At 47.0% G+C, this 17,464-nt stretch overlaps 1 protein-coding gene across 3 annotated transcripts in view; it reads left to right on the plus strand.

Annotated features, from left to right (window-relative positions):
* Window positions 1-17,464, plus strand: part of OLFM3 (olfactomedin 3) — a 145,347-nt gene that overhangs the window by 112,236 nt on the left and 15,647 nt on the right. For 2 of the 3 annotated variants that reach the window (XM_054564763.1, XM_054564764.1), the window contains exons 2-4: window positions 3,397-3,543; window positions 9,373-9,528; window positions 14,241-14,460. In XM_054564763.1, the coding sequence (XP_054420738.1) occupies window positions 3,397-3,543; window positions 9,373-9,528; window positions 14,241-14,460 (523 nt within the window). The remainder of the gene's footprint in view (window positions 1-3,396; window positions 3,544-9,372; window positions 9,529-14,240; window positions 14,461-17,464) is intronic. The other variant, XM_054564765.1, reaches the window with a different exon arrangement.

The raw sequence follows: 17,464 nt of genomic DNA on the forward strand, positions 1-17,464 counted from the left end.
CCGTTGGAGGTACTTTAATATTATAATTGGGTGGCCCTGGTTCCTCTCTCCAAAGGCGAAATTTATTCTAGTCACAGCCTTAATTTTCTGACTTTTTTTTAAGTGGAAAATTTTTAATTTTATTGAGCAGGAAAACGTATTACATAGAATAAGTATTTTTAATTGAATTGATTGGGGTGACATTGGTTAATAAAATTATACAATCTTCAAGTATACAATTCTACAATATGTCACCGTGCATTGTACAGTGTGCTCACCACCCCAGGTCAAGTCTCCCTCCATCACTATTTATCCCCCACACCCTCTTCTACCTCCGCCACCCCCTTTCCCTCTTGTAATCACACACACACACACACACACACACACACACACACACACACCATATACACAGACAACAGTATTTTCTTACATTTTTGAGATTTGTGTCCAATGTTAGGAGAAGCCTAGCCGCACCTACGGAACCTATGTCCAGATATATTAATCACATTCTACTACTAAGCTTAAACCTTTAATTATATCATTTAAACGACCCTGCTAAGCTATTTCCATCTCCATTCTGTAGATAATGTCTGTGCATTTTTTTCTTCTTTAATAGAAGGAGAACAATCTTTAAGGTCCAATCTGACTCTAATAATATATAATTCTAAATACATCTTTCTATCCCAACTGGAGAGTCAGGCATAAATCCCAGGAGGAAGGGGAGAGGGAGGCTGAAAAGACAGGAATGACGATGACTCCAATGCCCCGGAAACGAAGAGGCAAAGGAGACTTCTATGCACAATCCGAAAAACGAGTGAGTGAGAGGAGCCTAAAGAGATAGGCTTTGCCAGCATTTGTTTTTCACTGTAGGTCCATGACAAGGACCATGACGTCTTTATGAGTTACCTGAGTTTGTCATTTACAGCTCCCTCCATATGTGTTCACGGCTACTGTTGGGATGTCCACCTCCCCTCCGCCCCCCCAGTGACTGCACCTAAAGCCCTTGAAAAGAAAAAGAACTGTGTGTTGGTTGATGGTATGTGATGTCCGGTGGTGAATCCTGGAGACAGAAGGTCCCAGATCAGGGCAGATCTGTGGAGAGCGAAGTCAGCCTGGTGTGGTCCTTTTATGAATTTGCTTCCAGCCGGGGAGCTCGGGGCACCTGGCAGGATAGCGCCCGGCCGCCACCTCCCACCTCCTGCTCCCCGCCCTCCGCGGCCGGGCCCCTCCCGCCTGACTCCCGGCACACAGTCTTTCTAGATGAAATCCGTCGTCCTCTTCTCCTGGTCATAAGACGCCTCCCTGTCCACTGAGTCCCAGGGTCCCTCTCAGGGCAGCTGAAGACTATCAGGTCCCAGGCACAGGCGCGAACCGGCGCTTGCTAGCAGGCGGCCCACAAAGTCATCTATTTCCACGGGAAAAACAAATTCAGGGGCAAACTGGAGGGTCTGTCTGGGTAACATCCATCCCTCATGTTTCTCTACCTGTGTGACTGACATTTAAAAACAATTACCTGGAGGCTCAGCTTCACACTGGTACGGCCACAGCTCTGCACGGTCCAGTAAGGAGGCCCCATGTGGCCGCCGAGCCCCAAAGGTGTGGCCGGTCCAGACCAAGCTGCGCCCAAGTGAAAATGCACACTCAGTGTCACACACTTTATACAAAAAAGGGAAACACAATGCCTAGCACCATGTGAATGACTTTTATATGGATCGCATGTTGCAATGAAAATGTTTTGGATATATTGTGTTAAATAACATACATTATCATAAATAATTTTGCCTGTTTCATTCTGCTTTTTAAACGCAACTCCTAGACAACTGTAAATGACACGCATGGCTCTCATGATGTCTCTCCTGGAAAGCGCCACTTGGAAGCACGTGGCTGGCTTCATGCACAGTGTGGCTACATGCAAGCCATGCTCCTCGGGCAGGGTAATTGAGTTCTCGCCTGTGAAATGGGAGCATCAGCTACCCCTGCTTCTTCCTAGCCTCGCCCTGGCCGGGCAGTAGACGGGGTGCTGCTTGGCATAGGGCCGGGCCTTGCCTGGGCAGCGCTCCTCAGCCCAGGCAAGTCCCAAAGGGACGCTTGGGGCAGAGGCACATCGCTGGACGCTGGGAGCTGGAGGAGCGGCTGAGGGGTGTGCCAGGGCACCCCTACCAACTGCTCTTTGCACAGGGAGAGCGCGTGCTCGAAGCACAGCTCCCCCCAGGAACGCCACCAGACAAAAAACAAGGCGCCTTATCTTTGCTGTTGACAAAATGCATGTGATTGTGCAGACCAGAAATATCCACTCTATCTTCCCACATATCTGGTAGCTGGATATAAGTGACTTGTTGAAATAAGTCATATGAAAGGCAAATAACAATACTAGACCATACACATTAAATGCCTCATGAAATACAGAAATCCTTCTGGAGAGGTGCAAGCCACAAGGGCTGGAAAAATGAAGGTTTGTAAAGCAGGATTTGCGTAAGCGACGTGCGGCGCAGGGTGGTGTGTTTCCAGGACACATCCAGGCCGATCTCATTGGAGGGACGTTTCCTGTAGGAAGACACAGGAGGCCAAACTAACAGCAGAGAGGAGGCGGGCCAGTAGAAGCAGATTGCCACTTTAGGTCGGGACCCCAAGGAGGTAGGGCGGCAGCTGCACAGAATGGGGAGATCCGTGGGGCAGGCCACACCAAAATGACTGCTCTGGGCCTCTGCGTCCTTCCCAGGGCGGGCCTCCCGACTTTTACCCTCTCTTCCCACAGGATACCTTTCCAGCTACGTTCCTAACTGGCCCTTCAGCCCCTGGGCAGCTCCTTGGGACAAAGCTTTGCTTCAGAATATCGCACACGAATAATAATCAGAAAGATAAATTACCAATTACCATCTATGGTTGAGAAAGACAGGCTAACAGATCTTCCGTGGGGAGACTGGCCATGTGCGTCTCAGTGGTGATCAGATGCATCTAAAGTTCCATTACTGTGTCTAAATACAGCAGCGGCATTAGGGAGTCGTGTGGGGTCGATGCGCGCTTAGTGCTAGGGAGCCGAGAGCCAGGGAGAGCTGCTGCTTCTGAGCACTGATAAGGAAGGTGTAACCGAAGGAAGCTGTGCTGTCCCGTTCCCTGTTCGCTCGCTTTCTTCTTAGCTTTAAAGAATAGAAAGACAAAGAGGGGGTGGCGGATAGATGGTGACCGGAGGCCTCTTGACTGGGGGCGGCGAACACACGATGCAGGGTCCAGAGGGTGTGCAGCGGGCTGTGCACCGGAGCCCCGCACACTTTGGTTAACCAGTGGCATCCCGACAAATTCAACACAAGGAAACAAAACGAATTATCAAAAAGACGCTGTGCTGAAAACGCTCCAAAGCCACTTCTCTTCATCCTGTAACACGGCCTGTGTTCTGTGTGCGCCCGTTGCTTTCCTCAGACTCAGATTAGCCCCAAGGAAGGATGGCAAGTGTACAGCTCGGCCCAGGACCCCGACGGGCGGTGCATCTGCACGGTGGTCGCTCCCGAGCAAAACCTGTGTTCCCGGGACGCCAAAAGCAGGCAGCTCCGCCAACTGCTCGAGAAGGTAGGTGTCCCGGGTGTCCCCTGGGCCTAGTCTTAGCGCAGTCTACGCGGGAAGTGTGGGGAGGCAGGAAGTGGGGACCAGGGGCCTCCCAACATTTGCCCTTCTCAAATCAACGTTTCCTCCCCTCCCCGCCCCGCTGTGTTCTATTTATGGGACTTTTTACTTTTTCCAACCTTGTCGTCTTAAGACTGGCTCTCTATCATGGATCTTAATATCCAGTTGGTGTCTCCTTAAGAAAAGAAAAGAAAAAAAGAAAAGCAGCAAGCCTTATTCCGAAGCTAGAACTTGAGCTTCGTCTCTCAGGATCCCAGCAGCCTCTTTGAGCTCAGACTTTGGGTCCCATTATCAAGCTTGCACGGAGGTTAAAATAATGGCACGCACTATGCAAGCTCTCAGGACAGACGATGAATAATTCCAAGTATTTATCATCGTTCTCCAAGTCATGCCTTTGAACACTAAGCTCTTCAATTTCATTCAACAGCCTTCTCTCTGTATAATTTACTTAAGCTGGGTCCCTAACAATCAAATGCAGAATGCCCTTGATTTATGCTCTTTTACAGAAAAAAAAGTCAGCTCATGAAAAGTTGTTTGTGTGTAGTGTGGGGAGAAGAAAACAAAACAATACATGGTTCTTCCGAGTATTCTCCTTCAGCCTCCCACCGCGGTGGGCTCTGAACACCGCAGGCCACCTGGGGTGGCCCGGCTGATGGAGGGCTGACAGCATGTTAGAATTTCAAACACCATCAAGGGTAATAAGATAAATCAGGTAGCGTGTGCTCTCAGGGATGTCACGATCCACAGTTCGTGTTGTGCCATCTCTTTTCCTTGACCATCCACACAGCGAAGGCGTCGGATGGGAAATTTTTACAGAAAGTTAAGAGAAGCTAGAAAAAAGAAAGCCTCAAATCTACTAGGAATAGACACTCCGAGGTCTCAGCCGGACAGTGGCCTCCTGCTAACGTCCTCTGTGAAAAGCAGGTGCCTCTGTGTACACTCTCAGAAGTCTCCCATGCCTCAGATACCAAAACCTTTTCTCATGTTTTTATGCAAAGATTAGTCTTTTTCCTCCCCCTCTCCTCAGAGCTGTCATCATATATTGATTTTATCTTATGTCTTTTTTTATAAGATCCCATTGTCCCTGCTCCTTCAGTATCTGTCCTCCAGACAAGAGCGAATGTCATTTCATTCAAACTAATGGCTCTACTTAATGTGCCTCTCAACTGTTAGAAATCATGACATATGAACTATGATTCATTTGGGGCATTGTCTTCCATCTTTATTTCCTTATTTCTATGGAAAAAACTCAAATATAGAGTTTACTACTATTTGGTTACTAGGGAAATTAATTATATTGGTAAAAACATTTACTCCTTCAATCCAATTTTCCTTTTCTATTAAAATGTATTTCTCCTCAGATTACTGATTTTTCTGTTCCATTCTTCTTTTCTATGCAAAACCATATATTTTTCTCCATCAACCATGGGGAGAAAGAATTTCTTAGACACCATAAACTTATTTGTCTTACTATTTTTCTGTATAGCATTGCATATACACACCCACACAGAGACTCAGACATTTCTTCAAACACTAGTTGAAAAAAAACCAAGTAACATCCGAAGGTCAAGAGGCAGACAGCGCCCTCTACAGGGCCAAAGTGAAATGTGTTCCAGAGCGACAGTAAAACCAGGAACCAGTGAAGAACAGGTGAGGCCTCAAAGGACAATGGAGAAGATGGGCTAAATACGACCACTGGAATGTGCAGGACCACTCCATCCAATATGCAATGCATTGCATATTTTAAAGAGATTCTAGAAAATCACACCTTTAAAACTTTATCCATACCTAAATGTTAAAATAAATAAGTGAAAGTATTAACACAACCAAGGTCGCCACAGGTTAGATGTATCCCAGTCACCACGGGGTAATGCCATGGCGACCCCGTGGTGCACTAACCAGTGGACCGGCCTGGGAGCGGCAGCAAAGACACCTGACACTCGTGTTCCTTGCTCAGACTAAGCCGTCCCTTCGTTGCTGGCTTCTCCACAGCCGCGCAGGGATCCAGGGCCCGAGATGGCAAACAGGGGCATGGCCTTTACACTCACCATGAACTAAAGCATTAGTCCTATAACAAGGGAATACTGTGAAGAGAAACAACGTAAGGACAGTTGTTCCCACCTATTATATTAGTATCCACTCCACTGGGTCCTCAGGGCAGAAGTAGTTGCCTTTTTGTGTTCACATAAGAGGGAACTGGTGCTTTTTGAGGTTAGACAGCCTGCAGATGTCACTGAACCCACAGACTGTGTGGCTATCGTAGATCAGTTGTGCATGGTCTCAGCACCATGCGAGCGTTACCCAGAATGCCCTGGCGGGGCCTACACTTCACTAAACGATGCTCTGACAAGCAGTTTTGATAGTATTGATATCACTGAATACTAAAAAACTTACCATTGGTTTCGTAATATCTCAGGACTCAGTATGCCCAAACTAAAATTGGTTCACTTAAAAGCGTTTGTTAGCTGCGCAGCTTCTCTGTACAGTTAAACATGCCCTGCGCTCCTGTCTAGGCCCTTCCTGAAGCGCGGTTTCTGGACTAGGACGCCAGCGGCATCCTCACCAATACAATAGTTTTACAAAACACCATACACAATACTTGACTCTTGAAGATTGCGACCCCAGGTCTGATAGTGGAGGCTGTGGAAAGCCCTCCAGGAAAGACCCCGCTGTTTGTTTTTGTTCACCTAGGGCTCCCCAAACATGTGACACGCGGGACTTCTTGTTCCAAGTAGCTTCCACACTAATTATGAATGAGAGAAATCTCAGTTACTTTGTATTTAAGGGTAAAAGCCCTTGGACACTTAATTTACACAAAGCACCAGGATAAAGAGTTTAAAAAAGAGGATCAGCGAAGGAGGACAGTGAACTCCCCACGCGACGCGGGAGGGTCCGAGCACCGGGACACACAGGGAAAGCTGGGTTGCAGAACCTCAGAGACGCGCAGGCCTCCCCGATCCTGCACGCGCGAGCGTGGGGGCCTGGGGGCCCAGCGTCCGCAGGGAGCTGCCCCCCACCCCGTGTCGGCCCTCCCCCCGCGCCCCGCCGTGGGTCTCTGTAGCCGGCGGGGACCGAACAGTCCCGGGGACAGCCGGCCAGAAAGGCGGAGGGCAGCCGGGAGCCCAGGCCTCTCCGATCAGGCAGCTCTGTCTCCAGCCCAGGGCCCTAGTGTGGCTCCTACAGTGGCTCGTGACTCTGCGGCAGAACCTCCGCGGAAGTCCTCTCCGTGCGTTTTCTCTCCACGCCAAGGACGTTGCTGGTGACCTTGACAGGGCAAGTCGGAGGCCGAGGCAAAGGGAGGCTGTTCGAACCTCAGGCAGGATATCCCACCCGCCCCGCGTTTTCTCAGGGTACGGCCGCCGCCGCCGGGCACAGAGGATTCCCAGGGCGTCGGCCACGGCCGTGCGGGGGTGTCTTCCAAGGCAAGTGCCCGTGTTCCCACGTGTCGTTTCTTCAACCTAAATGGCTTTTCTTTATTCATGTTTCCCCACGATGAAGCCGAAAATTATTTTGAAAGCATTACATTTACCCAAGGGGCAGTTACCGTGCTTCCGATGCTGTCTGAGTAATGTCTAGAGCGATGCACTAGAAATTTTTTTAAATGATGTTTTTTGAACGTAGAATAGACACTAAATTAATAAATATTTGGGAGTCAGGTAGTGCTATAGGCTAACCAATGAAAGAAGGAGAAAAATTTCCTTAAGATATTAAAATGCTAATTATACATTTGGTACCGTTGGAAACCTAAGATGATTTTACCCAATAGACATTTATTGAGCAATTACTCTGTGCCCGGTTCTGTGAAAGGCCTTGGCAATAGACGATATGAAGAAGACACAGCTTCTAACCTCAGGAAGCCCACAGGAGGGCAACCACTTCTCTGCCCCCGCCCACACACACAGCATACAATTAGTTTTAATATAAGCAAGGCCGTAATTAGTATGTCCAGACAAGGCTGGGCAGAACTCTGGATCAAGACAGCAGAAATAGGAACAGGAAAACCCGACCTTCCCTAAGAGCAGGAGTAGCGGAACTGGAGCCAGCCACGGCAGGAGAATTCAGAGCTTTTCTGCATGTCCCCGTTCCAAGGAACGTTGTCCATAACGTAAAATCCCAGAGCTGGTGGGCCTACGCTTTGTGACTTTACCAGATGGCAACAATTTGTCTCTGACCAAATCATCCCTTCCTTATTGGTAAGTCACCATTTTTGCAATGAAAATAACTTTACACTCATTAGGTCCATGTTTACATATACCACGGATAGATAATATATATATTTACATATTTATTACATACGTATGCTTATTGTATGCATATATACTAAACATATACGTGTTTATTAAAAATAAATGGAATAATTTAAAAATGTATGAACCAAAGTAAAGATCACCTGAAAGCCCACCACCATCTTTTCGGTGCCCGTGGTTTCATATTTTTGTTTATGCAAGAAAGTCCTTTGCAGGTGGATTTATCCATACCACGTTTACCAGGACCTTTCTACAATATGAATTACTTCTCACCCACACCCTACCCCTCACCAGAAACCAGTGTTAACAGCAACCTCATACATATCCTTCTAACCCTCCCACCTTTCTCCATGATTTTTGGCTTGTAGGCTCCATTTTCTTTCACACATGTGCAGGCACCAGGACGCATGACAGAGAGAACTGGGTTTACAGTGGAAAACCTGAGTGATATCATTCTGCACATTTGCTTTTCTCCCTGGATTTCTCATGGAAATCCCTCCCCGTTAAGCATCGCTTCTCAAAGGTTAGGAGACAAAGGGATCACTTGGAGATCGCGGTAACGCGCAGACTCTGGTTTTCGGACAAGATTCTGCATGTTGGGGACGCTTCCGGGAGGACACCCACGCTGCTGCTCTGCAGACAATACTTGGAGCTAGTTCCAAAGGCACAGAGATCTATCTTGTCCTTCAAAGTAGCGTGCTTGGCCTCCGTTCCTCCGTACCTTTAACTGGTCTCCCATTAGAGGCTTTCACTGTGGCGCCAACATTTTGCTGCCTCGCAGCTGGAGCAGCCTGTCCTCATTTCCACGCCCTTTCTGGGTCACCTGCATCCCACTTCTAAACTGCCTGGGGCTCCGGGGCCTGGGAGGCGCCCTGAGCTCATCCTGTGCTCCCGCCCACCCACCACGCGGCCGGCTCGGCTGCTGCTCCCCAGGCCCCCAAGGCAGCAGGCCCTGCACGGTAGGAGGCGTTTCAGCAGGTGTCTGCGGACCTGAGGACGGCCACCACTGGTCCTGGCTGGTTCAGTCTCAGCCCTGGGGGCCCTTCCAGGGCAGCTTGACGTTCCGTCCCAGAATGAACGCGAGCCAGGCCTGTTAGGCAGGCATGAGCAACGTTCACAATTGCCACACATCCCAGTCTTGAAGAAGTCGGAGTGGGTACCTCTAGAAACAATTTATTTTAACATTTAAGAAAATGGGGCATTGATAAGCTTACAAAGCCCTGGAATAAAAATGCTCTGCTTTAAAAATGCTTTTCTTCTGACATATTACATTCTTATTTATTTGCAGTCATTTTTAATGCTAGGATGTCCATTTTCTTATTTCCTGCCCAAGGATAATTTTCTCTTGCTGAATTCTTTGACTGTTTAATCCTAAAGAATTGTCCTTCTAAAAATATGTCATGTGGAAATACAATTATGGCCTTGGTATTTCAAGTTCTCTATGTTAATGTTATTTTTGCTATTTCGGTAGTGATTGCATACACCTGTATGCAGACGAGAATTCACAGCCAATTCTCTTGTTTAACAGGTTCAGAATATGTCCCAGTCAATCGAAGTCTTAAATCTGAGGACGCAGAGAGATTTCCAATACGTTCTAAAAATGGAAACCCAGATGAAAGGGCTGAAGGCCAAGTTCCGGCAGATAGAAGATGATCGGAAGACACTGATGACCAAGCATTTTCAAGTAGGTTGACTTTCCGCAATCTTGTCAATCCAAACGAGACACGGAGTGCGATGAACCGCCAGCATGGCGCTCAGCTAGAAATACCTGTGCGCTGGCCCCTGTGAGCAGGTGAAAGCCTCCCAGGGGGACGTCAGTCATCTGTCCGCTGAAACTGGCCGTGAGCTGGTGGGCAGGCACCGAGGGCTTGCTCTAGAAAAGGGTCGCATCCTCCTAGGGCTGGGCGGAGTTTCTGGATAGATTTGCAGGCCCTCCCATATTGATGACAAGGGGCAATCTAATGGAAAATTAATAATTAAATGTATCGAAGGTTTTTTTTTTCTGATGACTTTACGCCCTGCTCATATGAGAAAATATCGAGAATATAAATGATTAAAAGAGGCAATCATACCATTCTTAGCCATAGGAAGAGGGTTGCTTCATGACTTATACCAAGAAAAGTCTTTTTTTAGACTTTAAGTGATTTATTGGCAATTATTTAGAAACACTGGAAATGGAGAAGTGGTGCTTTTAAGCATGCTATGTGGAATTTTATTAACTACCTATGGTAGTGTCGTAGATCAAGATGAAATCTGACTATGATGATGCCATCTGAACCTCTATTAGAAAGGAAGAGTCCTCCCTGCAAAGATATAGCATGTCGTTTATAAAGCTCACTGGTTTTATAAGCATAACGGCCTTGGCCTTCCCCGCCAGGGAGGACGTGAGGTCCGCCGCGGAAGGTCAGGGCGTGGGTCCGGACCCAGGCTCTCGGTCCCGCATCCCACACCCAGGCGCGGTGGCAGGACGCTAGCCAGCGACACGCAACAGGGTCTCTGCAGGGCACGTTTCAAGGTGGCAGAGATTCGATGGCTTTGCCATGTTCTTCCGTGGTGCTCAGGAGCCCGAGCAGAGAGGTACAGACAGCAGCTTGCACTGAACCACTTTTAAGTTTTTACCCAAAAGGACAAAAGGGCCAAAGTGACGAATCATGGGGTTCACGCAGAAGAAAGACAGCGGCAAGGCCAGGAAGTTAAGAAATTAGAACAAATTAAAGCAAAGCCTAGAAGAGACAGTAAGTGCAAAGATTATTGGAAATCGGAGAATGAGTGAGCTGAGAGAGTAGAGCATGCGTGGAGGGGGGGGTCAGTAAACAGGAAGGGTACAAGGCTGAGGAGCAAATGAATGTATTGTAACTGATGTTTATTGAGCACATACTGTGTGCAAGGCAGGGTCGGGGGCCTCTGCTGGACACACAATATCGCTAACAAACAGGCAGGTGAAACTGATCGTGAACGGAGGTGTAAACGTCACATAACAGCACGAAGGGAAGAGGAATTGTGTTTAATTTTGTTTAGAGAGGATCAGGGCAAGAGTTAGAGACGGTCGGGCAATATTCAAGAACGCCATTTGGACTGGCGCCCCTCCCCACAAAAGAAATGTATTAAATCCCAGAGGAGGTCAAGAAAACCAAAAGGTTTTCCATGCCAAGGTTTTCCCTCGGTTGGGCCGGAGCATAGACTGTGGGGCAACAGTGTGAGCCTGACCGGGGCCACCAGCAGGGCCGGAAAGGGGAAGCCCACCACAGAGCATCCCCAGAAAGGAAGGCAGAAGGAGAGGCACCCAGGGTGTCGGGCACAGGGACATCATCCAAGCTCCGATAGGCAATGCAGAGCTCTGTGACGCCAAGGGACAGCTTGAGGGTGCCAGGGCTGGCAGGGAAAGGGACGCAGGATGGATGACGTAGGTGCATCTATGGGAACTCCTGGGAGGAGACAGGAAACGCAGACACAAAAAGATACGAGGCTGACAGGCACACGAGAACACTGGCCTGTTCCATCAGTTTGCCTGGCAACGGCCAGGCGGCCAATAAGAAAATTTAGTTTTCAGGCAGCACCCCGTGACGCAATGATTTTTGTTTTTGCCTAGTTCGTGTAATCCAAGCAGACGAAGTTCTATGTCGAAACCCAAGTAGCAATAGTGATGATAACATTGTTTTTCTGAAGAATTACAATTACTCAACACATAGCCCTGAGCACTTTAAATACATCACACGTTAATTCGTGGAACCCTCACCACCGTCCCATCGGTTGGGCATTATTTTTGTCCCCCTCTTTCAGATGAGGGGAGGGATGCCCCTTGAAGCTGAGCAGTCTGTCCGGGGTCGTACCTCTCACACGTGGCAGAGCCCCCAAGCCCAGCTCCCACGTCACACTGTCCACGGCCGGTGCCACAGCACCTCTCCAAGTAGACCACAACCCTCTGAATGCTACCTAAGAATAATTAGATGATCCATGGATGTGCCTTGAACTCATCTCCTCACCGAGTCCTCCAGCCACAAGTCAGATTTTGCTCTAAGGGCTGAGGTGCCGTCTTAGAGGAGAAATGGTCCATTCCCAAAGTAAGCTTAACAGGGAAGAATACTTTTCAATCGGAAGGAACTCCTCCTCTGGTAGGTCATTTTCAACCTATCAAAAAGGTGAAGGGATTAAGCAAAGACAAACAAACAAAAAAAAGGCAAAGAAAATTTATAGATACAGATAACAGTATGGAGATTATCAGACCGGAAGAGAGGTTGGGGGAAATTAAAAAGGGGGAATAAATGGTAATAAAAGGAGATTTGACTTGGGGTGGTGAACACACAAGACAATATACAGATGATGATGTGTTATATAGAATTGTGCTCCTGAAACCTATATAACTTTATTAACCAATGTCACCCCAATAAATTCAACTTAAAAAACAGTAAGTGGGTTTCTTCTTCTATATGCTTTAAGACAAAAAGTTTGTTCTAGGTATCATACTTGAGACTATCAATCTTACAGGAAGAGATCATGGTTGGACAAGACAGCCAAATACAACCTCTGCTGTAAGAGCATCATAGTAGAAAATGAAATTCTAGGAGAGATTAGGAAGCACGGATGTGTGCCATTCTATTTTAACCTTTTTAAATATTTGATATGTGCATTGGTTGCACTTTCCGTTGCTCTCTGACAAGTGCCCAGAGTTTCCAAATTGACTGCCAATAATCAAATTATGAATTTTTGAAAAGGTCCAAAAATATAAATGCCTTTTTTCCTTTTTGGTTCAGGAGGGAAAAACACTGCCACCAAAATTGTGACATTGTGTTGTCTTCTTCAATATCCCCAAGTGCAACCTAAACCTCTTCATTGTAACAGTTGCTCTATGTAACGTGCAGCCGAGGTGCACACAGAACTAACACTCCTCATTAAAACCCTAATGAAGCGCTAGTGCCTTCCGTTAGGGACACCACAAGATGCTCACACTATAATAAGCTTATTTCAAGTGAGCCACCAAAATGAGCAAAGCTCTGCAATTCTGCCTTTTGACTGTAATACTTATTAATCTTTCTCATTAACTCAGACTCTGTCTCCTCCCATCCAACATGGACATACAGGCAAATCCAAACAATTCCGAGCTTACAGAGCAAGCAGAAATTGCCCCACAAGGAACACAGGCCCATACATCAGGGCGGCAATGGAGCTGGAGCTGTGCGGATGCATTTACAGCAGTGGCATCTTCTCGATGTCGTTTTAAAATGCACTTTGCAGCCCCTTCCATTAGCTGGTGCACAGCGTGGTTTCTGACAGTACCTGCGATTATTCTCGAATGGTCACGGTAGTACCGCTCTTTCCACCAATGCGGTCATCGGCAGTAAACTCGCAACTGAATCAAACGCAGGAAATGCTTGCCCTGGCTCCCGCCACCAAGTGAAAGGAAAAACGAGGTGGTGAGATGCCTAGAAGATGAACATGGAGCTGCAGACGTGGCTCCATGCCAGGTGTGGCTCTGCCCTGCGATGCTCTTGGAGGTGGGACAGTGTCTCAGCATCATGCATGTCTCGCTCTCTACACAAAAACCAACATATCAGTTTCTAATAGCTATGCAACGGGGCCACTGCCTTTGTTCCATAACCTAGGAGCATCTTGGTCCCTGAAAGGGTTAATTCGCCTCATGGGCAAGCCGCGTTGCCTTGCCTACATAAAGGGCTCAAAATGATCTCCGCTAAGGCAAATGAAGTTGGAGTGGGGGTGATAATTCAAGATGGTAAATAGCAGCATGCATTGCTTTGCACTTAGAGAAGCGTCGCAGGATTGATCGCGCTTGCTGAGCTTGCCTTCCTAAGGGTGCTCTGCCAAGATGGATGATAGAGACACAGGGGGAGGCCTGGGCGAAACGGGAGGGCAGGGTGAGGAAAGACCATTGCTGGGAAGTTCCAGGACAGAAAAGCTGTTCCAGGATCCCAGATTTCCTACAAGTCCCCCTATAAAATGAGTCATTGGTAAGTGAATGATTAGACGTCACTGAACAGGCACAGGACATTCGATCAATGTCTAATCATTTGTACTTAGAAGAGGGACCCTGCTTCTCCTCCCTAACTAAATAACTCGCTGTGGACTTTATGAAACACTATCAGAAAGTGAGATGATACATAAACGCATAATTGCCACCGTAGGAAGCTTCTGTAATTATGGTAAGGATCGATTTGTTTCCTAGAAAAGCATGTAACCATTTAAGGAGAGGTTCGTCTACTGAAAAGATAAGTGGACTTTCTACTAATGACTGTGCGGCCACTTCCATTTTCACAAAATACCTCATTTCAACCAAAAATCAATAAGGCATGTGGAATCCATTTCAATAATCCCCCTTCAGTCCCAGACGAAAGCGCGCAGCTGTTTAAATGGCCCTCGGGGACCCGGGGCTGCTTTCTGCAGGAGCTGAAGGAGAAGATGGACGAGCTGCTGCCCTTGATCCCTGTGCTGGAGCAGTACAAGACCGACGCCAGGCTCATCACCCAGTTCAAGGAGGAGATCCGGAACCTGTCTGCCGTCCTCACAGGGATCCAGGAGGAGATCGGGGCCTACGACTACGAGGAGCTGCACCAGCGGGTGCTCAGCTTGGAGACCCGGCTTCGCGACTGCATGAAGAAACTGAGTGAGTAGGGCCGCCGCGTCTGCCTCAGCTGCGTTCTTAAGTAGTTTCAATGAAAACTGCATTCATACATTATGCTTACAGTCAGAAATGCCTGTGAATGGAGGGAAGTCAGGGCTTGCTGTCTAAGTGTGAAAGGTGAGCGGTCCCTAACAGCTTAAGCGAACCCGGGAACAGAGTGGGATTTGATGAACAGGTGCTTGGTTTTCAGATCGCCCGGTTACCTTTGAGATAAGTCGTCCGGCAGATATGGCCAATTCTGTCAGCTACACTAGTGGAAATAAGTTTTAGCACAGGCAGAGGGGGTGTGATGATCAATCAAGGCTTGGCCAGGGGCAGGGGGCGGCAGGGAGGCATTTCTCATTGTAGGGAAAGTTTGGGAACATAACCAAGGGCGCTGCCCTGGGGGAGAATGTAAAACAGCACTGATTAAAGCAAACCCAAACAAGTGTGCTATTCTGCAGAGCTGCCGACCACTGCTCTGCTCCGGTTGACGCAAGGAATCACAAGGAGGTGCAGATACGCATTGTTCTGTAAGATGCCAAGTGCCTTGGGTCCTGGGTCTCGAACCACAACTCTCCACTGAGCCTGGACAGAGTTTACAAACTCCTCATTGTGTCCGGGGGCTAATTTTTCAACCGACGCCGTCATGGGACTAATCTGTAGCTTAATGTGGAATAATAAGTGGTAAGGAAGTGAATGAAAAGGGGCCGTAAGCCCATTTAGGGACAGTCTGTCAGTTGTTGACGTGAGGTGACATGACAGGGGCGGGGAGCAGCTCAATGACCACAGGAGAGTGTGCCCTCGCGGTCAAGAAAGGGTTCTGCGATAGGAAATAAACACAAAGAGGAGGAAAGAAATCGAAAAAACAACTTCCGGTAAAGAAAATTTCAAAGGGTAGGTGTGTTTTAAAATGAAATTTGAATAAGTTCCAAGAACATTGGAAAGACCCATCACGTCGCTCTGCCATTCCTAGATCTCTCAATAAACCTGGGAAACAGGCTTGAGACCGGTTTTGTCCTGATCACCCGGTTCTCCTCCCGTGGGCTGTCAGGCACCAACAGACCCCACGAAAGCAAGGACAGGCGACAGAGAGGTGGTCCCTCGGCAACACGGTGAGCCTGACCCAACACGTGCCAGCGACGTTGTTGAGGGATTAACAGGGGAACCTCGGGGTTTTACTCAATTTTAGAAATGAACTTGACTTCTAACGTCAACCGGAGGAGACAGAAGTAGGTTTACAGTTGTCCGTGTGAAAATAATACAGCAATTAATCAATCACAATACAAGGAAGAACTCGTGTCTTGCACACTCACAGCTGTAACCCTACCGTTGTCCTGCTCCGTAGCCCCTCCGAGTTCACTGAGCTGGAAACCGTCGCCTGCAGGCAGGGACTCCACGCCCCAGGGTGCTTCCTCTACTCTGCATATAACTCCCCCGCACACTCAGTCTCCTCCAAATACTGAGCATGATATTTGGGACAAAGAGGGTTAATCTATGTAAACACAAATTCGTCCCCGTCCTTCTCACCAGAGGAGGAATAATGTTTCTGTGGTGTTCTTAGGCCTTAGGACTACGACCGGCAATATCTAGCAGGGATTCTTTTTCTTCGTTCTCCCGCATAGGCCAGTAAGTTTGAAAGAAGGTGACTGTCAAATAAACTGCATTAATTAGTTAATATTTATTTTTATTTTGACTCATCCAAAAAAAAAAAAAGTCCAGCAAGCAATACAGATATCAAACATCAATAAAACTAGTATTTAACTTTTTTTATTTAATGAGATGGCTACTGTTTGAGTTAATTGATCTGACCCTGCAGACTACGAAAGCTGCAGTCACACGCCATACGCTCTTTGCAGGTTACTAGCAGCCCACTCAGCAAAGAGGCCGGCGCCACGGCGACTCTAACTCGTTCATGCTTTTTGTCCCGAGGACAGGGTGCTTTCCTCCATCACACAGTGTCTCTGCCAGTTAACCAAGACCATGACTGAGAGTCTCCTGAGCAGAGAGACGATGTATCAGCTGACCACTAACCTTAATTATAATGTAGAAAATGTGTCCAGATAAAGACGAACAGCCCTAATACCATGAAACATAAAGCCACATGATCCCTGAAAAAATAAACGAATCTTCATATTTTCCCTTAAAAAATGACTCGAATTTGAAAGAAGTTATCAGATAAGATATATATAAAATACATATCATATATAAAATATATATTATATAATATAGAGATATATAACTATATTATATAGTTAACTATATAACTGTCATATAGATATATAACTATATATTATATAATATATACTATACTATATATAGTGTATATATATACTATATAGTGTGTGTGTGTGTGTGTGTGTGTGTGTGTGTGTACTTGCTTGCTTGCCTTCAGTGGGGACCACAAGCCCATGAAGGATAAGCAGCGTTCACAGCACTTTCCTGTGTGGCCGTTCTGATCGCGGCAAGAACTCTGCGCTAAGCCTTACTAATGTTGGCAATGTTTTGAAAACTGATTGCTCAGTGTAAACTCGTTTGCCAAACGCACATGCTGGAGGCAGCAACTTGAAACCCAAGTCCTTCTTCGTTCCAAGGCTGAGCCTTGTTCCCCCCACACATGTCTTTGTTGGTATAGTATATACTATAGTATATAGTATATAGTATATAGTATACACTATATACTATATAACATAAAATATATATTATATATATATTTGCAGAAGAAAACACAAGCATATAATTTGGAGTGTGGCACTAAGTTACAGTTTCATTAACACTTTCTTAGTATTTACACTCCCTGGAAATTGGTACAGATTAAACCAGATCATCTCTGTGAACCCTTTTAACTCCACGCTTCGTATTATTTCAAAGGTAAGTGCCCAAATATCAAAATATCAGAACAGGCAAACTCAGAAAATCGATGCTAATCAGCACCAGGACCATTTACAGGAAATGTGGGGACAGAAAACATACCAGAGGGTCCGTGTTGCAAAGGGTCTAAAATCCA

This window comes from Pteronotus mesoamericanus, unplaced genomic scaffold (assembly GCF_021234165.1).
Source record: "Pteronotus mesoamericanus isolate MK-2021 breed Mesoamerican mustached bat unplaced genomic scaffold, CSHL_Meso_final scaffold_99, whole genome shotgun sequence".
In the NCBI taxonomy this organism is placed as follows: Eukaryota; Metazoa; Chordata; class Mammalia; order Chiroptera; family Mormoopidae; genus Pteronotus; species Pteronotus mesoamericanus.